The sequence below is a fragment of the Columba livia genome, chromosome 8 (assembly GCF_036013475.1).
Source record: "Columba livia isolate bColLiv1 breed racing homer chromosome 8, bColLiv1.pat.W.v2, whole genome shotgun sequence".
In the NCBI taxonomy this organism is placed as follows: domain Eukaryota; kingdom Metazoa; phylum Chordata; class Aves; order Columbiformes; family Columbidae; genus Columba; species Columba livia.
This window is the reverse complement of record NC_088609.1, coordinates 30,543,339-30,562,117: the sequence shown is the minus strand read 5'-3', so window position 1 is coordinate 30,562,117 and position 18,779 is coordinate 30,543,339. Positions and strand designations below refer to the sequence as shown.

The following is an 18,779-nucleotide window of genomic DNA, read 5'->3' as shown; positions in this document are numbered from 1 at the left end:
CCTTGGACTACTGAATGCATTAACCGAATAAAGCACGGGATCATACATGGCATGAACAGTAAACCCAGAAATGCACATACTGTCCTGAACCCCATTTTCTTCCACCAGGCTACAATTTCGAGACCAATAGCCATGAGGTGGACCTGGCCACCAAGTGGGAGGAATAGAGGTATTTGATGAATTTGCCCGCAACACGAACTTACAAGGGGTTCGTCCAACGTGTTCAGTCATTTGAGACCCCCCACATATCCAGCACCAGGGGACATTTAATTCCCGGGCTATCTTTTCCATAAGATCTATAAACAGGTTTTTCCCTACTGTTGGTAATTGTAATCCCTTGCCTTTTTGCCTTATTTCTTCACACCAATCACTGCTTGTCTGTACCAATTTCTGTTGCTCTTGCTTTCTTTTTAATTCCTCTCTAAATTCCCATTCACCCCTTCAGTAAATACCTCCCACCATTCTTCGCTATTCTCTTCTGCTCTTCCAGTGGCGACCAGAATCCTCCACCGAGCGCTGGTTTCCTTATCTTCTATTCTTAGACATGTATTACACAGTCCTGTCGGTAAGTTCCCTTTGTGGATATGCTTATACCACAGTCCATTTACAACCTAAACATCGAATATAAAGAGAATTACATCTACAGCTCGGTTCAACACCTTTAACTATTAAACCATTCTCATTTTCATTTATACTGGGCATTCACATTAATACTACTAATAGTAGTTACATCACCGATCCTGTGTCAATTTCAATTTCAATTCCCCCGGTTCTTGCGTTACTTTCCAGGTTCTTTCTTCCGCCAGGGGTCCTTTAACTCCAGAGACGTGTGTCCATCCTTTCTCTGCACTCCCAACAGCTGTTTCTGCAGTTAACAAAACAAGAAAAGGCCCCTCCCATCCTGGGGTTGGAGTTTCTACTTTCCAGGTTTTAATTAGTGTTCCCCATATCTACCAAAAATTCCACTTGTTTTGTTCTCTGGGGTTTCTTCTTCCCAATGCCATGAGCACCACCCAGGCTGCTCACCTATAAAGATTAAAAGGTGATTGTGAAAAATATAGTTTTCCGGGTTGCACCCGGGTGACCCTCCGTGGTGTTTCACAGGCTTTCTTCACTCTAGAATGATGAACCCAGGCATGCTGGTCTCTAATATTGGTAGCAGTGAAGGATATCAGGAGGTCTTGAAACGGACCTTTCTGTTGTGGTTCCAAAGTTCTCTGCAAAAGACTTCACATACACATAAATAAAATGTGGCCCTTTATCAGAGGATAGAACAGCTGGAACTCCAAACCTTGGTGTTATTTCACGTATCAATGTTCTAGTCACCTAAACTTTTGCTGTCCTGGTAGGGAATGCTTCTGGCCAACCTGAAAAAACATCAGTTAATACCTGTAATAAATTTTGACTCGAAATTAACTTGAATAACACAAATGTATTCCCGATGAATTTCAACGCAATAAGCAAAGACAGCGCTGGGCGGCCATGAGCTTGGCTTCTCCAATGGCGCACCGGAAAAACTTCTTCCCGCCTTTTTCCAGGGTCCCGGGTTCGTTGCTCAGAGTGCCAGGTCACTCGTTCTTTCTGCGGACGTGTCCTCTGTTGTCAGGCAGTTCATCTCCTATCTTCTCACCCACCCCTGCCCCCCTCCCACCTTTAGAGGACCGAACATTGAAGGCAATTGCATAACAAAGGGCAGGGGCTTCCCATGTTGCACAATAACCCCGGAGCGTTTCCTATTAACAAGTGTTAATGAACAAACATCTCTAACTCAATAACCCCTGAGCGTTTCCTTTTAAGAAGCTTTAATGAACAAACATCTCTAACTCTTAGAATTGTTTATTACAACTCCCCCCTTTTCTTTTTCTATTTGTTTTGTTCATTAAAGCGTTGTAATTCTTGACTACTTAGTACAAATAACTCAGTATCATCATGATTGGGTAACTGCTCATACTTTGCTTTAACTAATAGTAAATGTGCTGCTTCTAGCCTGCTTCTCACAATAGCTATTACTTTATTAAAAATACATGGTCCAAACAGCAACACTAGCATTAAGAGAATCAACAGCCCTGCTATAGTAGAGAGGAGGGTTGTAAGCCAAGGTGATTGTCTAAACCAGGTTTCGTACCAACTCTCCTGAGATTCATATTCCCTTTTTCGTTTTTCTATATTTTCTCGCAGCTTATTCATGGTATTTCTTACTAGACCTGTGTGGTCTGCATATACACAGCATTCCTCCTTTAATGCTGCGCAAAGGCCTCCTTCTCCGAAGAACAGTAGATGTAATCCTCGCCGGTTTTGCAAGACCACTTCTGACAAGGATCTGACTGATTTTTCTAGCGCAGTAATAGATTGCTCTATCCTTAGCAGATCCTCATCGACGGCTACTCTCAATGCCATGAATTCTTGGTTTTGGCTGACTATTGAGGCAATTCCTGTTCCTGCACCTGCTACACTGAGGGCCATTATCATACCTAAGGTCAGAGCAGTGATCGGTTCCCTTTCCGTTTAGGGTGAGAGCACAACCCCAATAAGCACAATAATATTGGTTAGGATGGTTGCAATATCCCTTTCCTGGATTGGAGCTAGGGCACCAATAAGTTGATACTGCAATTCCCCTTTTATGTGGAGGTTTGCAGTGACCAAAATTCCAGTCTTCCCAGAACTTAAATGTCCGAATAAATCACAAATGGTTCCGTTAAATGAGGGAGCACCTACGGTTACATTCTCTTCAATCACACGACTTTCCTCTGCTTGAATTAAAGTCCACTTCTACGGTCTATGCGCTGTTTCTCCATAGCTCAGCAATAATAGCAACATCAACACAGTGTACCAGATTGGGCTGCATTGACTCTGGCTCATTCCTCCTTGCTTTTTAGCTAGTGCCTGGGTGTGCCGCTTAACATTGGGGTAGCTCGGCCAATATTTTGGCATAGTTCCACTCAGGCTCTTGTTTCCACCGTCTCTTATTCCTCTGCCTCGCCCGTCGACCCGGTTGCTTCGAGCCACGGGGTAAACCATCTTCTCGGCAGCAAGAATATTCTTCAGGAAACCCTGAATGCTTTTGCTCTCCATGCCTTTGTTTATACGCTTCCCAATTATAGTCTTTGACTATAGGAGAGTGGCACGGTATTTTCTTTATGGTAGTTCTACAGCACACCCTTGTTATTTGTATTTTAGAGGGGTTGGTTCGTTAGGGTGAGAGCAAAACCGCTCAGGCTATATTTCGTAGGTGTATATACACCACCAGTCAGGACTGTCGGGTTGGATCTCTTTTCCGTGTGACTTTTGATTTCAATGCCAAATCTGTAATTTCTAATTTGATATTATAACATTGATTGCATATTCCTCTAGGGGAATACCGTCTATACAATACAACCACCAATTATTTCGGCACACTATGCACCTAAAGCATATAAAAAGGATAACAATTACAACTTCTATTAATACATCTAACTCTATGATTTTTACAAATGGGATATTCATAAACATCTTTATCGTTTTTCCGTACTTGCACGATATGATTCAACAAGCTCAGGTCCATTTATTGTTTCCGTAGTTTAACTTTCAGAGGGTCGTCTGTGGGCTCTGCAGTCCAGGCGTTAGTCTTGACTGGACCTTTAGCTCGGCTGGCGTGTGTCCACCCCTTTTCGGCAGTTCGGATGGCTGTTTCTGTAGTGAGTAAAACAACATAAGGTCCCTCCCATCGAGGGGTTAATGATGTTTCTTTCCATGTTTTTATGGTATGTATTTTTATGTCCAGAGGTGGACGCTGTACCACCAACCCTTTTTCCCAAAGGTATTTCCTTCGCTTCAACAACTGCACTAAGTAATTTTTCATCTGAAAATCACTCACTTTTGGGTGATCTTGTGGCGTTTCTAAATCGAATGGCATTCCATGTAACATTTCAAAGGGTGATATTCCGAGGTCTGTTCTTGGCTGGGTCCTCATGTTTAACAGTGCTAGGGGAAACATTTAACCATGACATCTTAGTCTCTATCATTAATTTAGTAAGCTGCTTTTCTTATCTCTCCATTCATTCGTTCGACCCTTCCTGAGCTTTGTGGATGCCATGGAGTATGATACTGCCAGTCAGTACCTAGTGTCTGAAAGATTTCTGTAATAATTCTTGATGCAAAATGTGGGCCCCGGTCGGAATCGATAGCTTCGGTTATTCCATATCAGGGAATTATTTCTTCTAACAATATTTTGGTACCGTACGAGCAGTGGCTCTAGGTGTTGGAAATGCCTCCACAAAGTGCGGGAGATGGTCTACAAGCACCAATAAATAGCAGTATCGCCCGACCTTTGGTAACTCTGTAAAATCAATCTGTATTCTTGACAATGGCCGGTATGTGAGTTCCCTTCTGCCGGGAACTCGTTTCCTTATTTCTTGTTTATTTACTTTCTGGCATGTAAGGCACCCTTTAACAATATGTTTTGCTATGTTATATGCTCCTATGCAAACATATTTTGTGGCAAATTGTTCTACTAATGCTTGCGTTCCCCAATGCGTAATATCATGTAACCTGTTCATTATACCGACTGCAGTTACTCTTGGAACTACTTCTCTCCCATCTTCTAATCTCCATTGTTCACCTTGCTGCTTTGCCCCTAGTTTGGTTAGCTTTTCTTTTTCTACAGTACTAAAGACATATATATTTGAGCGTGGACGGCTAGGACACTGTCTCTCTTTTAGCCCAAGACAAGTACAGGGAGTAGCGTCTACGTTAAACTCTTTCCAGCACTCATAGCCAGGGAAATCGTTTTCCCGTTCTGTTCCTTGTCCGCAATTAGGGCAATATTCTCTTAATTTCCTTGGATCTGGCAGCTCACAAGTCAATCCTTTAAGATTTAATAAGGGCGCCCTTTTTGCTTCTTCGTCTGCAAGGTTATTTACCCTAATAATGGGATTCAGGCCTTTCTGGTGTCCCTTTACATGAACCACTGCTATTGCTCTAGGTTTTCTTATTTCTTGCAAGATTTGTGTGACCAATTCCTGATGTATTAAGTTTTTCCCTTGGGAATTTATCAACCCTCGTTCTTCCCAATTTTCACCAAATGTATGTACTACCCCAAATGCATACTTCGAATCTGTATATATGGTTCCACTACCCGTGCCGATCCATTGTAAGGCTCTTAAAACGGCATACAACTCACAGGCTTGTGCTGACCACCCAGGATTTAATGGCCCTGATTCTAAGACCTTATTAGTTTTTCCGTTTATTACCCCATATCCTGATTTACGTTTCCCTTCAATGACTCGAGAGGAGCCATCTACAAACAATTTTTCTCCTTCTGACAATTCCTCTTCTTCTAAGTCAGGTCTTATTTTTGTTTGCTCTTCCATTGTTTGCAGACAATCATGTGCTAATTGTTCGCTAGATTCCCCATATAAGAACTATGCGGGGTTCTGCAAGGAAGTAATTTCTAGGGTTAATTTAGGGGATTCAATGAAAATACTTCCGTATTTTAACAACCTAGAATCTGTTATCCATTTATCAGATTTTTGTTGCAAAACCCCTCGTATATTATGTGGTGTCAAAATATGCAATTCTCCAAATGTTATTTTCTGTGCTTCTTCTACTAGTAATGCAGCTGGTAAGTTTTTCTTGAGCCGTTCCAACCACTCTGTAGGTGTTTCATCTTTGTTTTGGTGCTCACTAAATACCTTGCCAATGTTCTGACCCCTTGGAACAGACTCTCTAATGCCTGGGACTAATATAGTCCGTAGGTCTTGCATATGGCCCCTATGTAATGGATCCTGATTGTTGCAGTCAGGTCTTTGCAGCGGCCATTTAGTGTCGGCTGCAGGACCTTGCTGATGCTGTTCATCCCAAATCCGCATACCGGCCCTACGGATCATTCCCCTCTCTTCTGCAGTGAACAATATTCCTATTATCGACTGCAGCTCGTCCCACGTGGATACGTTGGGCCCTAAAATTTGGTCAACCCGCTCCGCTACTCCCAACGGGTCTTCTAGCAAACTCCCCATTTCCTTTTTAAAATCTCGAACATCCCCGGAATTAAGAGGTACCGCCACATATCCCATTCCCGCCTGAGGCCCTCCCATGGCGATCTCTCGCAGCGGATATAGCTGCCCTGGTGTTTGCTGTTGCTGTTGTCCAGTCTTGCTACGCGTGACAGGCCCCGTGGACTGGTTGTCATCCGAACCCTCTGGGTTCGGTGCCGAAGGGGGTGGGCTGGGACTGGGCTAGGAACTGGTACCGGGGGTGGCGGTGGTGGTACATAAGGTGGGGGTGTCATCGGGATCTCTTCCTCATGCCGCTTATTTCTCTGGCGGCCATGTTTATCACCCCCCTTTTCTTTTAACGGGTGTAGATTAACCCTAGTCTCTGATCTTATCCGTAATAATGCATATTCGCTTTCTTCTGAACTAAAAGGCTCCTCTGAATTAACATAAATGTTTAAAGCCTGACAGATCCAGTCCTCAAATGATCCGAAAACTGGCCAATATAGGTGGTCTCTACGGATCTCTTTACCACCCCAAACTTCCATACAATAATGTATCATTTTCGTTTTGCTTTCACCCCACCTAGAGGGGTAATCATCCCAATACCTAATCAATAATGCTAACGGACTATCTGGAGGAATTGGGGAAGCCTTTCCTGCGGTTGCCCTCCCATGGGAACAGAATGCCTACTTTTCCTCTGTCCCATCTTCTGAGATCCCCTCCGCTGTATCTCAGGAATCCCAGCCCCAACCCAGTGGAGAACCGGCCTACACTCACGCGTCCTGCGTCTTCACTCGGGTCTTCGTGCACAAAGTTTAAGGGGCTGCCGGCATTTACTTTGCTTATCGCAATTTAGAATGTTCGTCGGTGAAGGATCCGGTGACAAGAGTCCCACAAGGGCCGCTTAAAAAAAGAAGCGGGGCGCCTCCCTTAGAGGGGTTGCCACCGAATATCCTTCATCCGAGTCATGGCACCAAATTGTAATAAATTTTGACTCGGAATTAACTTGAATAACACAAATGTATTCCCGTGGATTTCAACGCAATAAGCAAAGACAGCGCTGGGCGGCCATGAGCTCGGCTTCTCCAATGGCGCACCGGAAAAACTTCTTCCCGCCTTTTTCCAGGGTCCCGGGTTCGTTGCTCAGAGTGCCAGGTCACTCGTTCTTTCTGCGGACGTGTCCTCTGTTGTCAGGCAGTTCATCTCCTCTCTTCTCACCCACCCCTGCCCCCCTCCCACCTTTAGAGGACCCAACATTGAAGGCAATTGCAGAACAAAGGGCAGGGGCTTCCCATGTTGCACAATAACCCCTGAGCGTTTCCTATTAACAAGTGTTAATGAACAAACATCTCTAACTCTTAGAATTCTTTATTACACAAACCAAACTGTTATAAATTGCATAACTAAAGTAAATTTGCTAATCAAACCAGGAATATGTTAGTGGTTAACGATTTGCTGAGTTATGTAGCTGTTAAACCACCATAGTTTGTCACATTCTGTTGTTGCGAGTTTTGGCGGGAAAATGTTGCAAGTTTTGGCGGGAAAGATGTGTTGTGCTCATGGGGAGGGGGATGTGCTTTGCTGTGCGAGGACAGCATAGCAACCCAGCTAACCAATCAGGAAGAAGATCGGGGTGTGTACTTACAGACGTATATAAACACTGTTTCTTCTGTAACCAGTTCCCGTGCCTCGGGTGGAGCAGTGACTGCCCGGCCGCCCGGCGCTGCTTTGATCATTTGGCTTTAACGGAAGTTATTCTCACTTTCTGGAGTCATATTTGACTATAACAAAACCAAACCAAACGAATACACAAACCAAACCAAAACAAATACACAAACCAAACCAAACGAATACACAAACCAAACCAAACGCCGACCCTGCAGAGGTTTCCCTCTGTCTGACGGACGGCGCCTCGGCTGTACCTCGGGAGCTCCCTGCCCAACCCAGCGTGGCTTTCGCCGCGTCTGACCGGCAGGCTACCAAACCAAACCAAATATTAGCTACCTAAAACCCAGGACCCAAATAATAAAAGCACCTTCTTACCAATCACAGGTCCGTCGAGAGCAGCGGAGGGTCGGTCGCGTCCGATGCGCACCCCAAGAATACCGGGGTGCTAGCCGGAGCAGGATGGAGACGCGATCCACTCAGCGGTGCCCACGAGGTCCCTGCGTGGTCGCCAAAATGTTAGCAAACGAAACACATAACCACAGACATAGTTATATGCGGTGCTTTTATTTCAGCGCTGGGAAACCAGGGGGTCACTATTCTACTAAAGGTTTTAAAGAATAGGCAACTGAAATCAAGAACGTGTTCTTCCCGCACAGAGGGGGGTTCCTTCCCCAGAAATGTGAATTGTGGTTAAACACACTGGCTCATTTTTCAGTGTTTGTGCTCTTTTTTTCCCTCTGTCTATGGTCAGAGCAATTGCGCATCTGAGTGGAAACATGAGGCTGCTTCCCAGGGTGACCTTAAACACCCGTCAGTGCAGCAGGTGACCCCACGGGTGCCAACGCTCTGCGCTTTCAGCTCCTGGGCTGGTGTTGTCCGGGCTCTCCCTGCTCAGAACTCACGGTGTTTTGGAAAGGCAGGAGCCAGTGCAAACCCTTCTGCGCTGTCCTGCTCTGTTCCCCTTTCCTGTGCAGCGGGCTCGTGGCTCCGCTCGGGCAGGGCCGTCCCTGCGGAGCCTCTGGCGGGTGTTGCACCCGCAGCCCCAACGCGGAGCCGCCTCGTGTGGGGTCACGCGTGAGGCTGTAGCTCTGGAGAACGAGACGCTGTCAGCAGAGCTGAACAGGGACGTTCGCTCGGCTGCTTCAGGAGTTGTTGTGTTCTCCTTGCGGTGTGGGGTTTGTCCTCTGCTCTGGAGCACGAGAGCGAAGCCCCCGGAGCCGCGGCTGGTGGGGACCCCGCAGTGAGGGGTGACAGACCCGGAGCCAGGAGCAGTTTCCCCAGGGCGAGCAGCAAGTCGAGCTGCTCACACAAGGTCACAGGCAGGGCTGGTGCACATCACCGGTTCCAAGGCTGTCCCCAGCACCTGACAGCTCTCTCTGTGCTGTTGTGCCCTCGGTACTCAATGTGGAATTCCCGGTGCGCAAATAGGTTGTGTGGATCTGAGGGAAATGGATTAAGGTTGTGTTGGTGTGTGTTGTCCCCTGGGTAGTTTCAGTACAACCGGAAAGCAAGAGGAGCTTAAATTCGGGGTCGGCTTTTTGCCGGGAGCAACAAACGCCGTGATTGAGACAACGGGGAAAAGGTGGAAACTCTCAGAGCACGGGGAATTCTCAGAGAGGAAAAGAGATGAACGCAGACACTGGGGAGGGGGAAAGTTGACATGTTTATTATAGGAACAGTAAAGGTTACGTAGAGATTGAATGTCACATAAAGATCAAATATTTAAATACATTAACCCCAGACACAAATTAGTGGTAGAGAGTTTATCTATTTATTATAGACACATTAAATATTATACAAAGCTCAAACATTATACAAAGACCAAACATTAAAATACACTAACTCCAGACAAGAATTGGTGGGAAAACGTTCAAGTATTTATTATAGAAATGTTTAATATTAAATAAAGATTAAATAGAATACAAAATCAAACATTAAAACAGATTAACTCCAGCCAAAAATTAGTGGTCAAAAGCTAATCTATTTATTAAAGAGACATTACATATTATATAAAGATTAAATATTATATAAAGGTCAAATATTATTTAGAGATCAAACATTAAAATATACTAACTCCAGACAAGAATTGGTGTTAAAACATTTGCACATTTATTATATAAATAGTAACTAATATATGAAAACTAAGTATAATGCAAAATAAAACATTAATATATATTAACTCCAGACTAAAATGAGTGGAAAAAACTTTACATATTTATTATAGAAACATTACATATTAGCTAAAGATTAAATACTACATAAGGATCAAATATTAAAATATTTTAACTCCAGACAAGAATTGGTGGGAAAAGAAGTTCACATATTTATTATATAAATAAAGATTATGTATTAAATAAAGGTTATGTATTATATAACAGCTCAAATCTTAAACTATATTAACTCAAGAGAAGAATTAGTGGAAAAAAGTTCCGTATTTATTACAGAGATGTTCCATCTGTGTAAAGATTAAATATTACATAGGGATCAAATACTAAAATATTTTAACGCCAGATAAGAACAGGTGGAAAAAGTTCAAGTATTTATTAGATAAATATTATAAAGATAAAAATTGTATTGATATTTACTATATAAATATAAATATATAAAAATATAAATATATACATGATGTGTTATATAAAGCTCAATTATTAATATCTATTAACTCCAGAAAAAAAGGGTGGAAAAAAGTGTATCTATTTATTTTATATGTATATATATGTATATATCTATTTATTTAATATGTGTATATAAATATTATATGAAGCTCTAACACTATATACAGACCAAACATTACAATATATTCACTCCAGACAAAAATTGTTAGAAAAAAGTCGATATATTTATCATATAAATATTAAATATTCTACAAAGATGAAATATTATATAAAGATGAAATAATGTATCAACTCCAGACAAAAATTATTGGGGAAGGTCTATGTAGATATTATATAAATATTAAATATTAGTACATTAAATAAAAAGAGTAAATAAATATTAGATATTAGTACATTAAATAAAACCATTAAATAAATATTAGTACATTAAATAAAAATAGTCAATAAATATTAAATATTAGTACATTAAATAAAAATATTAAATATCAGTACCTTAAATAAAAATATAAAAAATAAATATTAGTACAGTAAATAAAAATATTAAATAAAGCTCAAATATTATATACAGATACAACGTTTAAATATATTAACTGCAATTAGAAATTAGTGGAAAAAAGGTTATGTACTTATTCTATAGATATTAAATATTATACAAAGCTCAAATATTCTGTAAAGCTAAGCTATGGAAATATAGTAACTCCAAGCAGAAATTAGTGGAAAAAAGGTTATATACTAATGAATGTTTCTATGCAAGTATGTAAAGATTAAATATGATAAAAACATCAAGTATTACAATACATGAACTGCAGACAAGAACTGGAAAAAAGGTAATAGACTTGTTATATAAATATTAAATATTATACAAAGCTCAAACATTAGATACAGGTCACATATTCAAATATATCAACTCCAGACTAAACCTGGGGAAAAAAAGTTTCCATGCTTATAATATAAGCAGTAAATCCTATAGAAGGCTCAGCCATTAAAATCCATGGGGCGCAGGCTCCTCCTGTGCTGCAGCTTTTCTCCTCAGGATGAAATGGAAGTTGGCCTGGGTGTTCATGGCGTAGAACACGTTCGCCTTGGGTGGGATCGCCAGCTCTGCAAGAGAGGGAGCAGAGCCAGCGTGAGTTGGCGCACCACTCAGCCTTAGGGGTTTATTCTCACCGGCAGCTGTGACAACGTGTCCGTGGCGTTCCTGACGTCGCTTCGCGTGTCACTCTTGCCGTCAAAATGCAGCAGCACCGGTCAAGCAGCAGCAGCAGAGTTCTGCTTCCCCACCTTTGTCCTCGGAGATGATCTGTACCAGCTCGTAATCCTCGGCCGAGCCACACTGCAGGCTGTGCTTCTCCAGGGCTCTCTGGATGACAGCAGGAGCCTTCTCTTGGTTAGTCAGCTGCAGACAGAGAGTGGCAAGGACTCGGTTGGGAACTGCGTCCTAGATTCGGCCAGATACTAAAACATGCTCTTTGGGACACCTGGTGGCTGATTTACTGCAGGACAACAGACGCTGCTCTAGAAACGCAGCAGCAAATCACAGCCTCTGCTCTCCAGAGCACCCACTTGCAGAGGTGAGACCTTGTTCTCAGCAGCCGTCGAATCCACAGCAATAGCTGCCCCAGCTGCTGTTTGCTCACATCCATTAATCCACAGTCTCCTGTGCTAAACACTTTCTGGATGTCCTGCAAAGATTCGGGGCCTTGTAGCTGGGTTTGCTGGGGAAGGGGCACCTTGTGCCACAGTCACACACCCCAGTGCTGAGCTGGACACACAACAGCCGGCGCTGGCAGAAGAGCAGGGGCAGCAAAGCCGGCACTTGCTCAGAGTGCTGCACTTGGCATTGTTGATCAAAGACAAGCTTCAATTTCTAGAGCAGAAACCTTGAGAGATGCTCTTTGCAAACCTCTCATTCATCCCCTGCTCCACAGGTTTTGATTTCTAACATCGGTCATTTTCCTTGTCAAGGAGGTTTGATCAGTGAATAGGTGTTTCCAAAACTAAAAGCACCATTCAAGGCACCTGGGGTGAAAACATCACCCACAGAACAGCGTTTTGCTGTTCCCACCACTCACCAGGATGCTCCTGTAGATGTTGCCACTTCTGTCCTCCTCTACGCTGGTCCGGATGATGCAGCTCTCTCCGTTCTGTTGGTTGTAAACTGGCAGGACTGGCGGCACTTCTTTGGTTGCAATGGGAGTCACGGAGTCGGGGCACTTCTTGGAGCACTTGTCACCAGATGGCAGCAAGGGGGGACACGAGATCAAACACATTGATTACCAGTTAATTGAAAAGATCCAAAAGCTAAAGATGACACTCCTGAGCACAACAGCCTCAACAAGGGCTTCAGCAACCCAGTGAAGGCAGTTCAGGTCAAGAGAGCAGAGTCTGCAGGACAAAGCTCCCTGGGAACGGAACCCAGCCCAGACAAGGCTGGCCTGGGCAGTTCCTGGCAGGTCAAAGCCCAGGGCTGGCGAGCTCTGACCTCAGCTGCTTCTCACTTGCTCAGTGCTCTGCCTGCCCCAGAATTAGGCTGGGCTGATGCAGATGAGCTTTCCCCCCACAACTGCCTTTCCCAGAGCTCAGGGCCCTCCATTCCACCGCAAGCAACGCTCTAGTCAAGACCCACAGGCTTGGGCAAGCGCCTGGGGCCGCCGGCAGCGTCAGCAGCCTCGCACAGGCTGTCTGTGCTGAACACAGGGCCCAGGCCCTACCTTGTGCTGAGGCTCCTCGGCAGTGTCGGTGGGAGGGACGATGGTGACGGTGCTGTCCCCAGAGCTCCCACCTGGAGCAGGTTTGGGCTGCGCGTTGACGGCTGTGCTGTGGGCGCTCACCCCCAAGCCCAGGAACGGCCTAGGGGAGAAAAGAAAGCACAGCAGAGCTGGGCTGAGCAAAGCTGGCACTTAGACTCTATCCTTATTTACTCTGTATTGCTGCTGCAAATGTGAATTGAATTTATAATCCAGCACTAAAATCCAGTGTTCTGGATCCCCAGCCAGGTTTGTCAGCTGGTGTTTGATTTACTCCAGTTCATATTCAGGCACCAAACCGTTATACTCACAGGCTGAATCTCTTCACCACGCTCTTCTGACCTTTGGCCGATGCGACACTCTTGTCAGCAGCTCCTTCAATTTCGCGTGAAAGCCGGAAACTGCAGAACAGGCAACACCATTAGTTAAATATCTCAGAGTGGCCATATTTGAGGAGCCCTGGGCCATTCCCACGCCCCAGAGGGTGGCATCCCCACAAGGAGGAGCGCAGCTCTGTGCGGGTGTATTTCCACTCTCCGGGAGCAGCTCCTGGCAGCGCAGAGCTCAAGGCTGAGAGAACCTGAACCTGCCTGCGGGGCAAGAAAAGCTGCTTCGCCAGCTGGGCTGAGACCCTACCTCTCCTCATCACTTAAATGCCGCTGCCTCCTAAACCACTGCACGAATTTCTCATCTGCTGACATGCAATAGCTGTTACATGAGGACTGCAAGAGCTTAATTTGTGCAATTACTTCAAATTCCTAAGAAAACAAATAATAAAATAGGAATTCCAATTAGAAAAAGAAAGCCGGTCTCGTTAATATCCTACCCACACGCAGCAACAGATCCAGGACAGACTGAGTTTGACCCGCAGGTCGGTTTCAGTTGAAGAAGTGACCATGTCAAGAACCACTGTTTCCAACAATGCAGCTCTGCAGCTCAGCCTTCCCGCTCAGCCCTGCGTGGCCAGAGCGGCGCCGAGAGAGGAATCCCGCTCTGTACGGAGCTGGTTCTCAGGCACTAAGCGAGGGACATAACTAGAGGTGCCTGTGATGACAGCAGAGCCTGATCCTCCCCGGCTCTGCACGTCGTGCGCTCACACTCACACTCACCATCTGCAGTAACGTGAGCGGCTGTTGGATACGCCCGAGCAAAGACAACAGGCCTCGCCAAGAGAACGCTCTAGCAGAGAGCGTCAGCAACTAACGACCACAGAACAGTCAACGTTCCACTCACCCTTCGCCGCTTCTCAAAGTTGATCAGGCCGCCCTGTTGGAAGGACAGAGAAGGGATCAGAGGAGAAGAGCACAGGCTGGGCTGAGTTAATCACAAACAGGATGAAGTAGCGACACCAAGGGAAAGGCCAGAGCTGCCCTGAGCAAAGGCTTCTGCAAAGACCTGTTTCCAGCTCTAGGATAAACCACAGCACTCGTGTGCCTGAGTCTATTTTTCAAATAGATTCCTCTATTTTTGAGAGCTGCACTAGAACCCAGGGGAAAACACAGGACCAGACACAGTGTCTGGAAGGGAGGGAGCATATTTAGGATTCCAAAAATTGCCCCAAATCACCTCGAGATAGTCCTGAAGGGCTGTGTCCAGCATGACGAGGTCTGTGAGGAAGGTACCCAGGTAAGGTACCGTGCCTTGGGTGACTCCCTGCAAACGGGCAGAGCAATGGTGGATTAATTGACTGAGAAATAATAATCAATAATACTAATTAGAATGCTAGAATACTCCTGTGTTAGCAAACAAAATACAACTCATCTGCTTCACCAAACAGTGCTCTTGTAAATGATGCTTTCGTGACACCATCCTTAGGATCTTAGCCAGCGGTTCCTGTCTGTACAGAGCGGTATAAAGCCCAAGTGCTCATTCGTAACTCATCTGCGTCAAATCTCGCTGTGCGGCACCTCTCGCAACAGCAGAAAAGCCGGGATTTACAGACCCGTCTTCCCCAAAGCACCGCATACGGGAGTTCATTGGTTAGGAACAGGGCTGAGCTCGGCTTTGGGGGAGATCACCAGCCTGGCGACTCAAGCTCATTCCCACCTTCAGCAGCAGCTCCCTGCTCGTCGCAAAGTTGTCAGAGTCGGAGAAGATTTCTGAGAGCTCTTCAAACATCAGCATTGTGTCCCTGTACAGGAAAAGGTTAAATCATTTAAGTTGTTTGTAAGCACTCTGAATCAGATCAGGGTACTATTTTTTTCTCAAGAATCATTAATGGTTGGGCACATAAAAGATAAAAGCACCAAAACACATCCAGTGACACACTGCACAGCCTTACTTTGGAACGCAGGCCCAGGTCTTCTTCAGGCGATAAACGGAGGTGGACTGCAGTGCGGAAACAATGGCCTTCAAAGACGAAAAGTTGTTCAGGATCCTACATTGCTGTGAAAGGAGCGGATAGAAACACAGGAGCGTTACACGTCAGCACCACCAACAGTCAGTGCTCTTCTGTCTGCCCCGTGTCCTGCTCGCTGCACATTCTCCCTGCTAAGCGGGCAGCTCCAAAAATACTGAGCATCCAAAATATCACTCCCCAACAACCCCCCTGCCCCCTCCCAGCTCCACGGCACCCGCACAAGGAACGTTAAACAGTCGTCAATAAACGCTTTACACGTGCGATACGGATCCACTTCTCCAAGGTCTTCGCTCGTTGCCGTGTCTTTAATTCTCTGCTGTCCAGGACGGTGCTGACCACGCAGTTGGTGACGGCGTTGAACTGCGAGATGGTGGCTCTGATGCTCTCTGCCAGGTGTTTGTTCTCTTGCTTGTCCCTGCGGGACCAGATGCAGCCCAGGCAGTGGTGGGGCACAACGTTCTTGAAGAGTGTCTAGAGGGAAACAGAGGTGTCCAAGTCAGCCTGGATCGCTATTGCCCACAGCAAGACATGCATGTTTACAGTGCAAACTGCATCTGAAGCTAATATGGTATTAAAAGGGATATACTGGTTTTCTCTTAGTTTAAAATATACACTTGGCTATAACTCTTTAGGCCTGATGCCCTAAAAGAACTGTCAGCTAAACAGTCCTGGCAAAATAAGAGACACCTTTCTATCACTTAAATTATCAAGGGGAAAAGATTCCATATAATGCTATTTTTGAAAGAGATTGATACAAATAAACCAAATCGGAGCACTACAGTTAAAAGTACTTATACACCTTCAGGTGAGGTAGCCTGAAATGCAGTCAAAATACGCTATTTCTCAGGGGTCAAATATTAAACTTTGCAAAAGAGGCTACACAGTCTACATTCACACTGTAAATAAAAGACAAACACCTTCAGAAGAACAAAAGGAAAAGCCCAATCAATGAAGCGAGTTTGGATAACCAAGCAGAGCTGTGCTCTGTGTCCCAGCAACAGAGCGGTTCTGGAACGCCAGACTTTCATTGGTACAAGTTAAAAAACAAACAGACAAACAAACAATTAGAAGCCCAGAACCATTTCCCCGAGCATTTCAGGTAACACGTATGATCGACATACCGCGTCCATGTACGTCAGCTGTTCTGCCACCAGCTCTTCTTGGAACAATGAGAATTCTTGTGCACCGCTGATCTCCAGTTCCTCTTCCTCATCCAGGTTGCAGGGAGAAAGGCTGTGGAACGCGTCTGGCCAGCGTGGGAAACACGAGTCAGTGAATTTGTACAGAAAACAATTAATCAAAGCAGATACTTGAAAAATCACTACATCTAATAGCAGAACATGCAAAGGGACCTGCCTGGTGTAACGACCTCACTGTGCTGCACATTTTAGTGAGAAAGAGGACTGGAAGACTAAATTGGCAAAGAGACTTTTCGGCTCACGGCACAGAAGCTTTGTGCCCTGGATAAGGGGACGTGTCAGGCTTGACGCTGGGAGAACACCCAGACAGCAGAGAAAGGTACTTTACCATCATTCTCCAGTTCTTCTTTCTGGAACTGCTCCAGGAGGTTCTGCGCCCTCTTCTCCGGGTCAGAGCCGGGCATGTTCTTCTTCAGATAACTCAGCACCTTCAGCAGACACACGTGGTCGGGCGGCTCTTGGAAATCCTCGGCACATTGGTCGAGCCAGGCTTGTAAAATCGATGCGATCGCACTGTGAGCAAATTCAGAGAGAGCACATGGGCTGTATGCAGCAGCTATTGATGCAATGGCATGGATCTGTACCTAATACAACAACAGGAACACTGAGACATTCATCCCCCACGTGAAGGCAGCATGGACACTTCTGTGAGCAGAGAATTTCATTTGTTCTTTTTATGCAAGAAATATTATTAAAATAATACTTCATAGGAAACTAAAGGCTGCTTCCTCAATTACACCTTGAGAAAACAGCACAATCATTCAAAATAATTAAAGATTTTCTCTGGGTTGTATTATTGGAAACAACAGCTGTGCTGCCCACGTCCCGCTCCAGCACCGAACCCTGACTGGGGCTCGCTGGGCGCTGCAAAACCAAACTTACGTCCTGAGCACTGTGCTGGATCCGGGGGAATTCTGGCTTCCACGCTCTTCAGAGCCCGAGATCTCCAGGTTTCCGTATCTGGAAAAATGAGATGGCTGTTTAGAGGAACCTCTACTGAGCAAAAGCAAAATCCCAAATAGCGTAATCCATATACAACTGGCATAAACATACACATATTGGCATATTCATATACAACTGGCATGAAGACAAGGGCTTCATGCTGGACAATTCCACCGTGGCCGGGGAAGCTGAGGAGAGATGAAGGGTTTGCACGTGTCCCCGTGCACTGCAAAGCAAACCCAGACTAAACCAGGCAGAGCCGTGGTCCCTCTGACAGGAGCGGCGCAGCCACAGCCATAGGGAGCTCAGCTGGGGACACTGAGCCTCCAGAGACCTGCGGGGAGAGCCCTGGCGGCAGCTGGAACAGCTCCTGTCAAACCACACCTTGCACCTCCTTACGTACGGGTGACGAGGAGTTCATGGTGCATCTGAGTGAGAACATTTTGGTTCCCTACCGGTCAGACCACGCACGCTTTCCCCGCCTGGCGCTTCAGCTTTAATGAGAGCTGGGGTGTGGGCAGCGTGCATTTGCACATGGTCTGTTTATGCTGAAATCCTGAATTTGGCAGGATTCTCGACCTCTGTCCATCAGGTTATTAACTCCATGTCCACTAAAAGTAGGTTAAGAAATTCCTGTCAACATCCCCCTGTCGTGTATAATAAATGATGGCTCAGTTTCCGTTCTGTCCTGGCTCTTACCTGTCCAGGAGCAGCTCCAGGACTGTGCTGGTGGAAGCAAAGGCCCTGTACGTGGAGAGGAAGGTGTTGATGTATGTAAAGTCATTATCCGCAAACGCCATTGGAAGCGTCTCCACCAGCTTTTCCAAAGTTGCAGCTTTCAGGGCCCTGCTTTTGCACGTCTCGTCCGGGCTGACAGCGTGTTCTGCAGGTAACTGGTCTCCTTCAGCCTACAAAGTGGAAACAAAGACAAAGCACATAATCAGACAGAAGCCAGAGCCCCGGCACAGCTTGCACAATCAAACACAGATTCCATTCCACCTTTTCACAGGAACAGTCCATCTCTAGTTACTAAACAATTTTGTCAGTTTTGGCTCTCCAAATACCAAATGCTGTATCAAATACTGGAGGACAATAAAGACATTTCTTATTTAAACAGGCAAGTGTTTCCAGGGCTTAAGCTGTAATCTCATGGTTGGCTTTTAAACTGACCATCCTCTCATAACAGGACCAACCATTCAAAAACCCCGGATGCTTTCTTAGCATCAAGAAGTTTAAGAAAGGTTTATTTGACTTCCTGAAGCATGAAAGATCTCAGT

The 18,779-nt window shown here is 45.3% G+C and overlaps 1 protein-coding gene and 1 long non-coding RNA gene across 2 annotated transcripts; both read right to left on the bottom strand.

The window, feature by feature from the left end:
- Positions 1 to 10,817: 10,817 nt before the first annotated feature.
- LOC135580143 (uncharacterized) lies at positions 10,818 to 13,300 on the bottom strand. Its single transcript, XR_010474407.1, has 3 exons — positions 12,967 to 13,300; positions 12,328 to 12,480; positions 10,818 to 11,651 (listed from the first exon to the last, which is right to left on the bottom strand). It is a non-coding gene; the product is annotated as an uncharacterized LOC135580143 (long non-coding RNA).
- A 44-nt stretch (positions 13,301 to 13,344) lies between these two features.
- LOC135580142 (ral guanine nucleotide dissociation stimulator-like 1) lies at positions 13,345 to 18,448 on the bottom strand. Its single transcript, XM_065072755.1, has 10 exons — positions 18,202 to 18,448; positions 17,443 to 17,520; positions 16,889 to 17,073; positions 16,483 to 16,607; positions 15,617 to 15,832; positions 15,284 to 15,387; positions 15,049 to 15,133; positions 14,569 to 14,655; positions 14,236 to 14,268; positions 13,345 to 13,403 (listed from the first exon to the last, which is right to left on the bottom strand). The coding sequence occupies exons 1-10, from the start codon at positions 18,300 to 18,302 to the stop codon at positions 13,380 to 13,382; spliced, it is 1,038 nt and encodes a 345-aa protein (XP_064928827.1). The 5' UTR covers positions 18,303 to 18,448; the 3' UTR covers positions 13,345 to 13,379.
- Between the last annotated feature and the right edge of the window lie 331 nt (positions 18,449 to 18,779).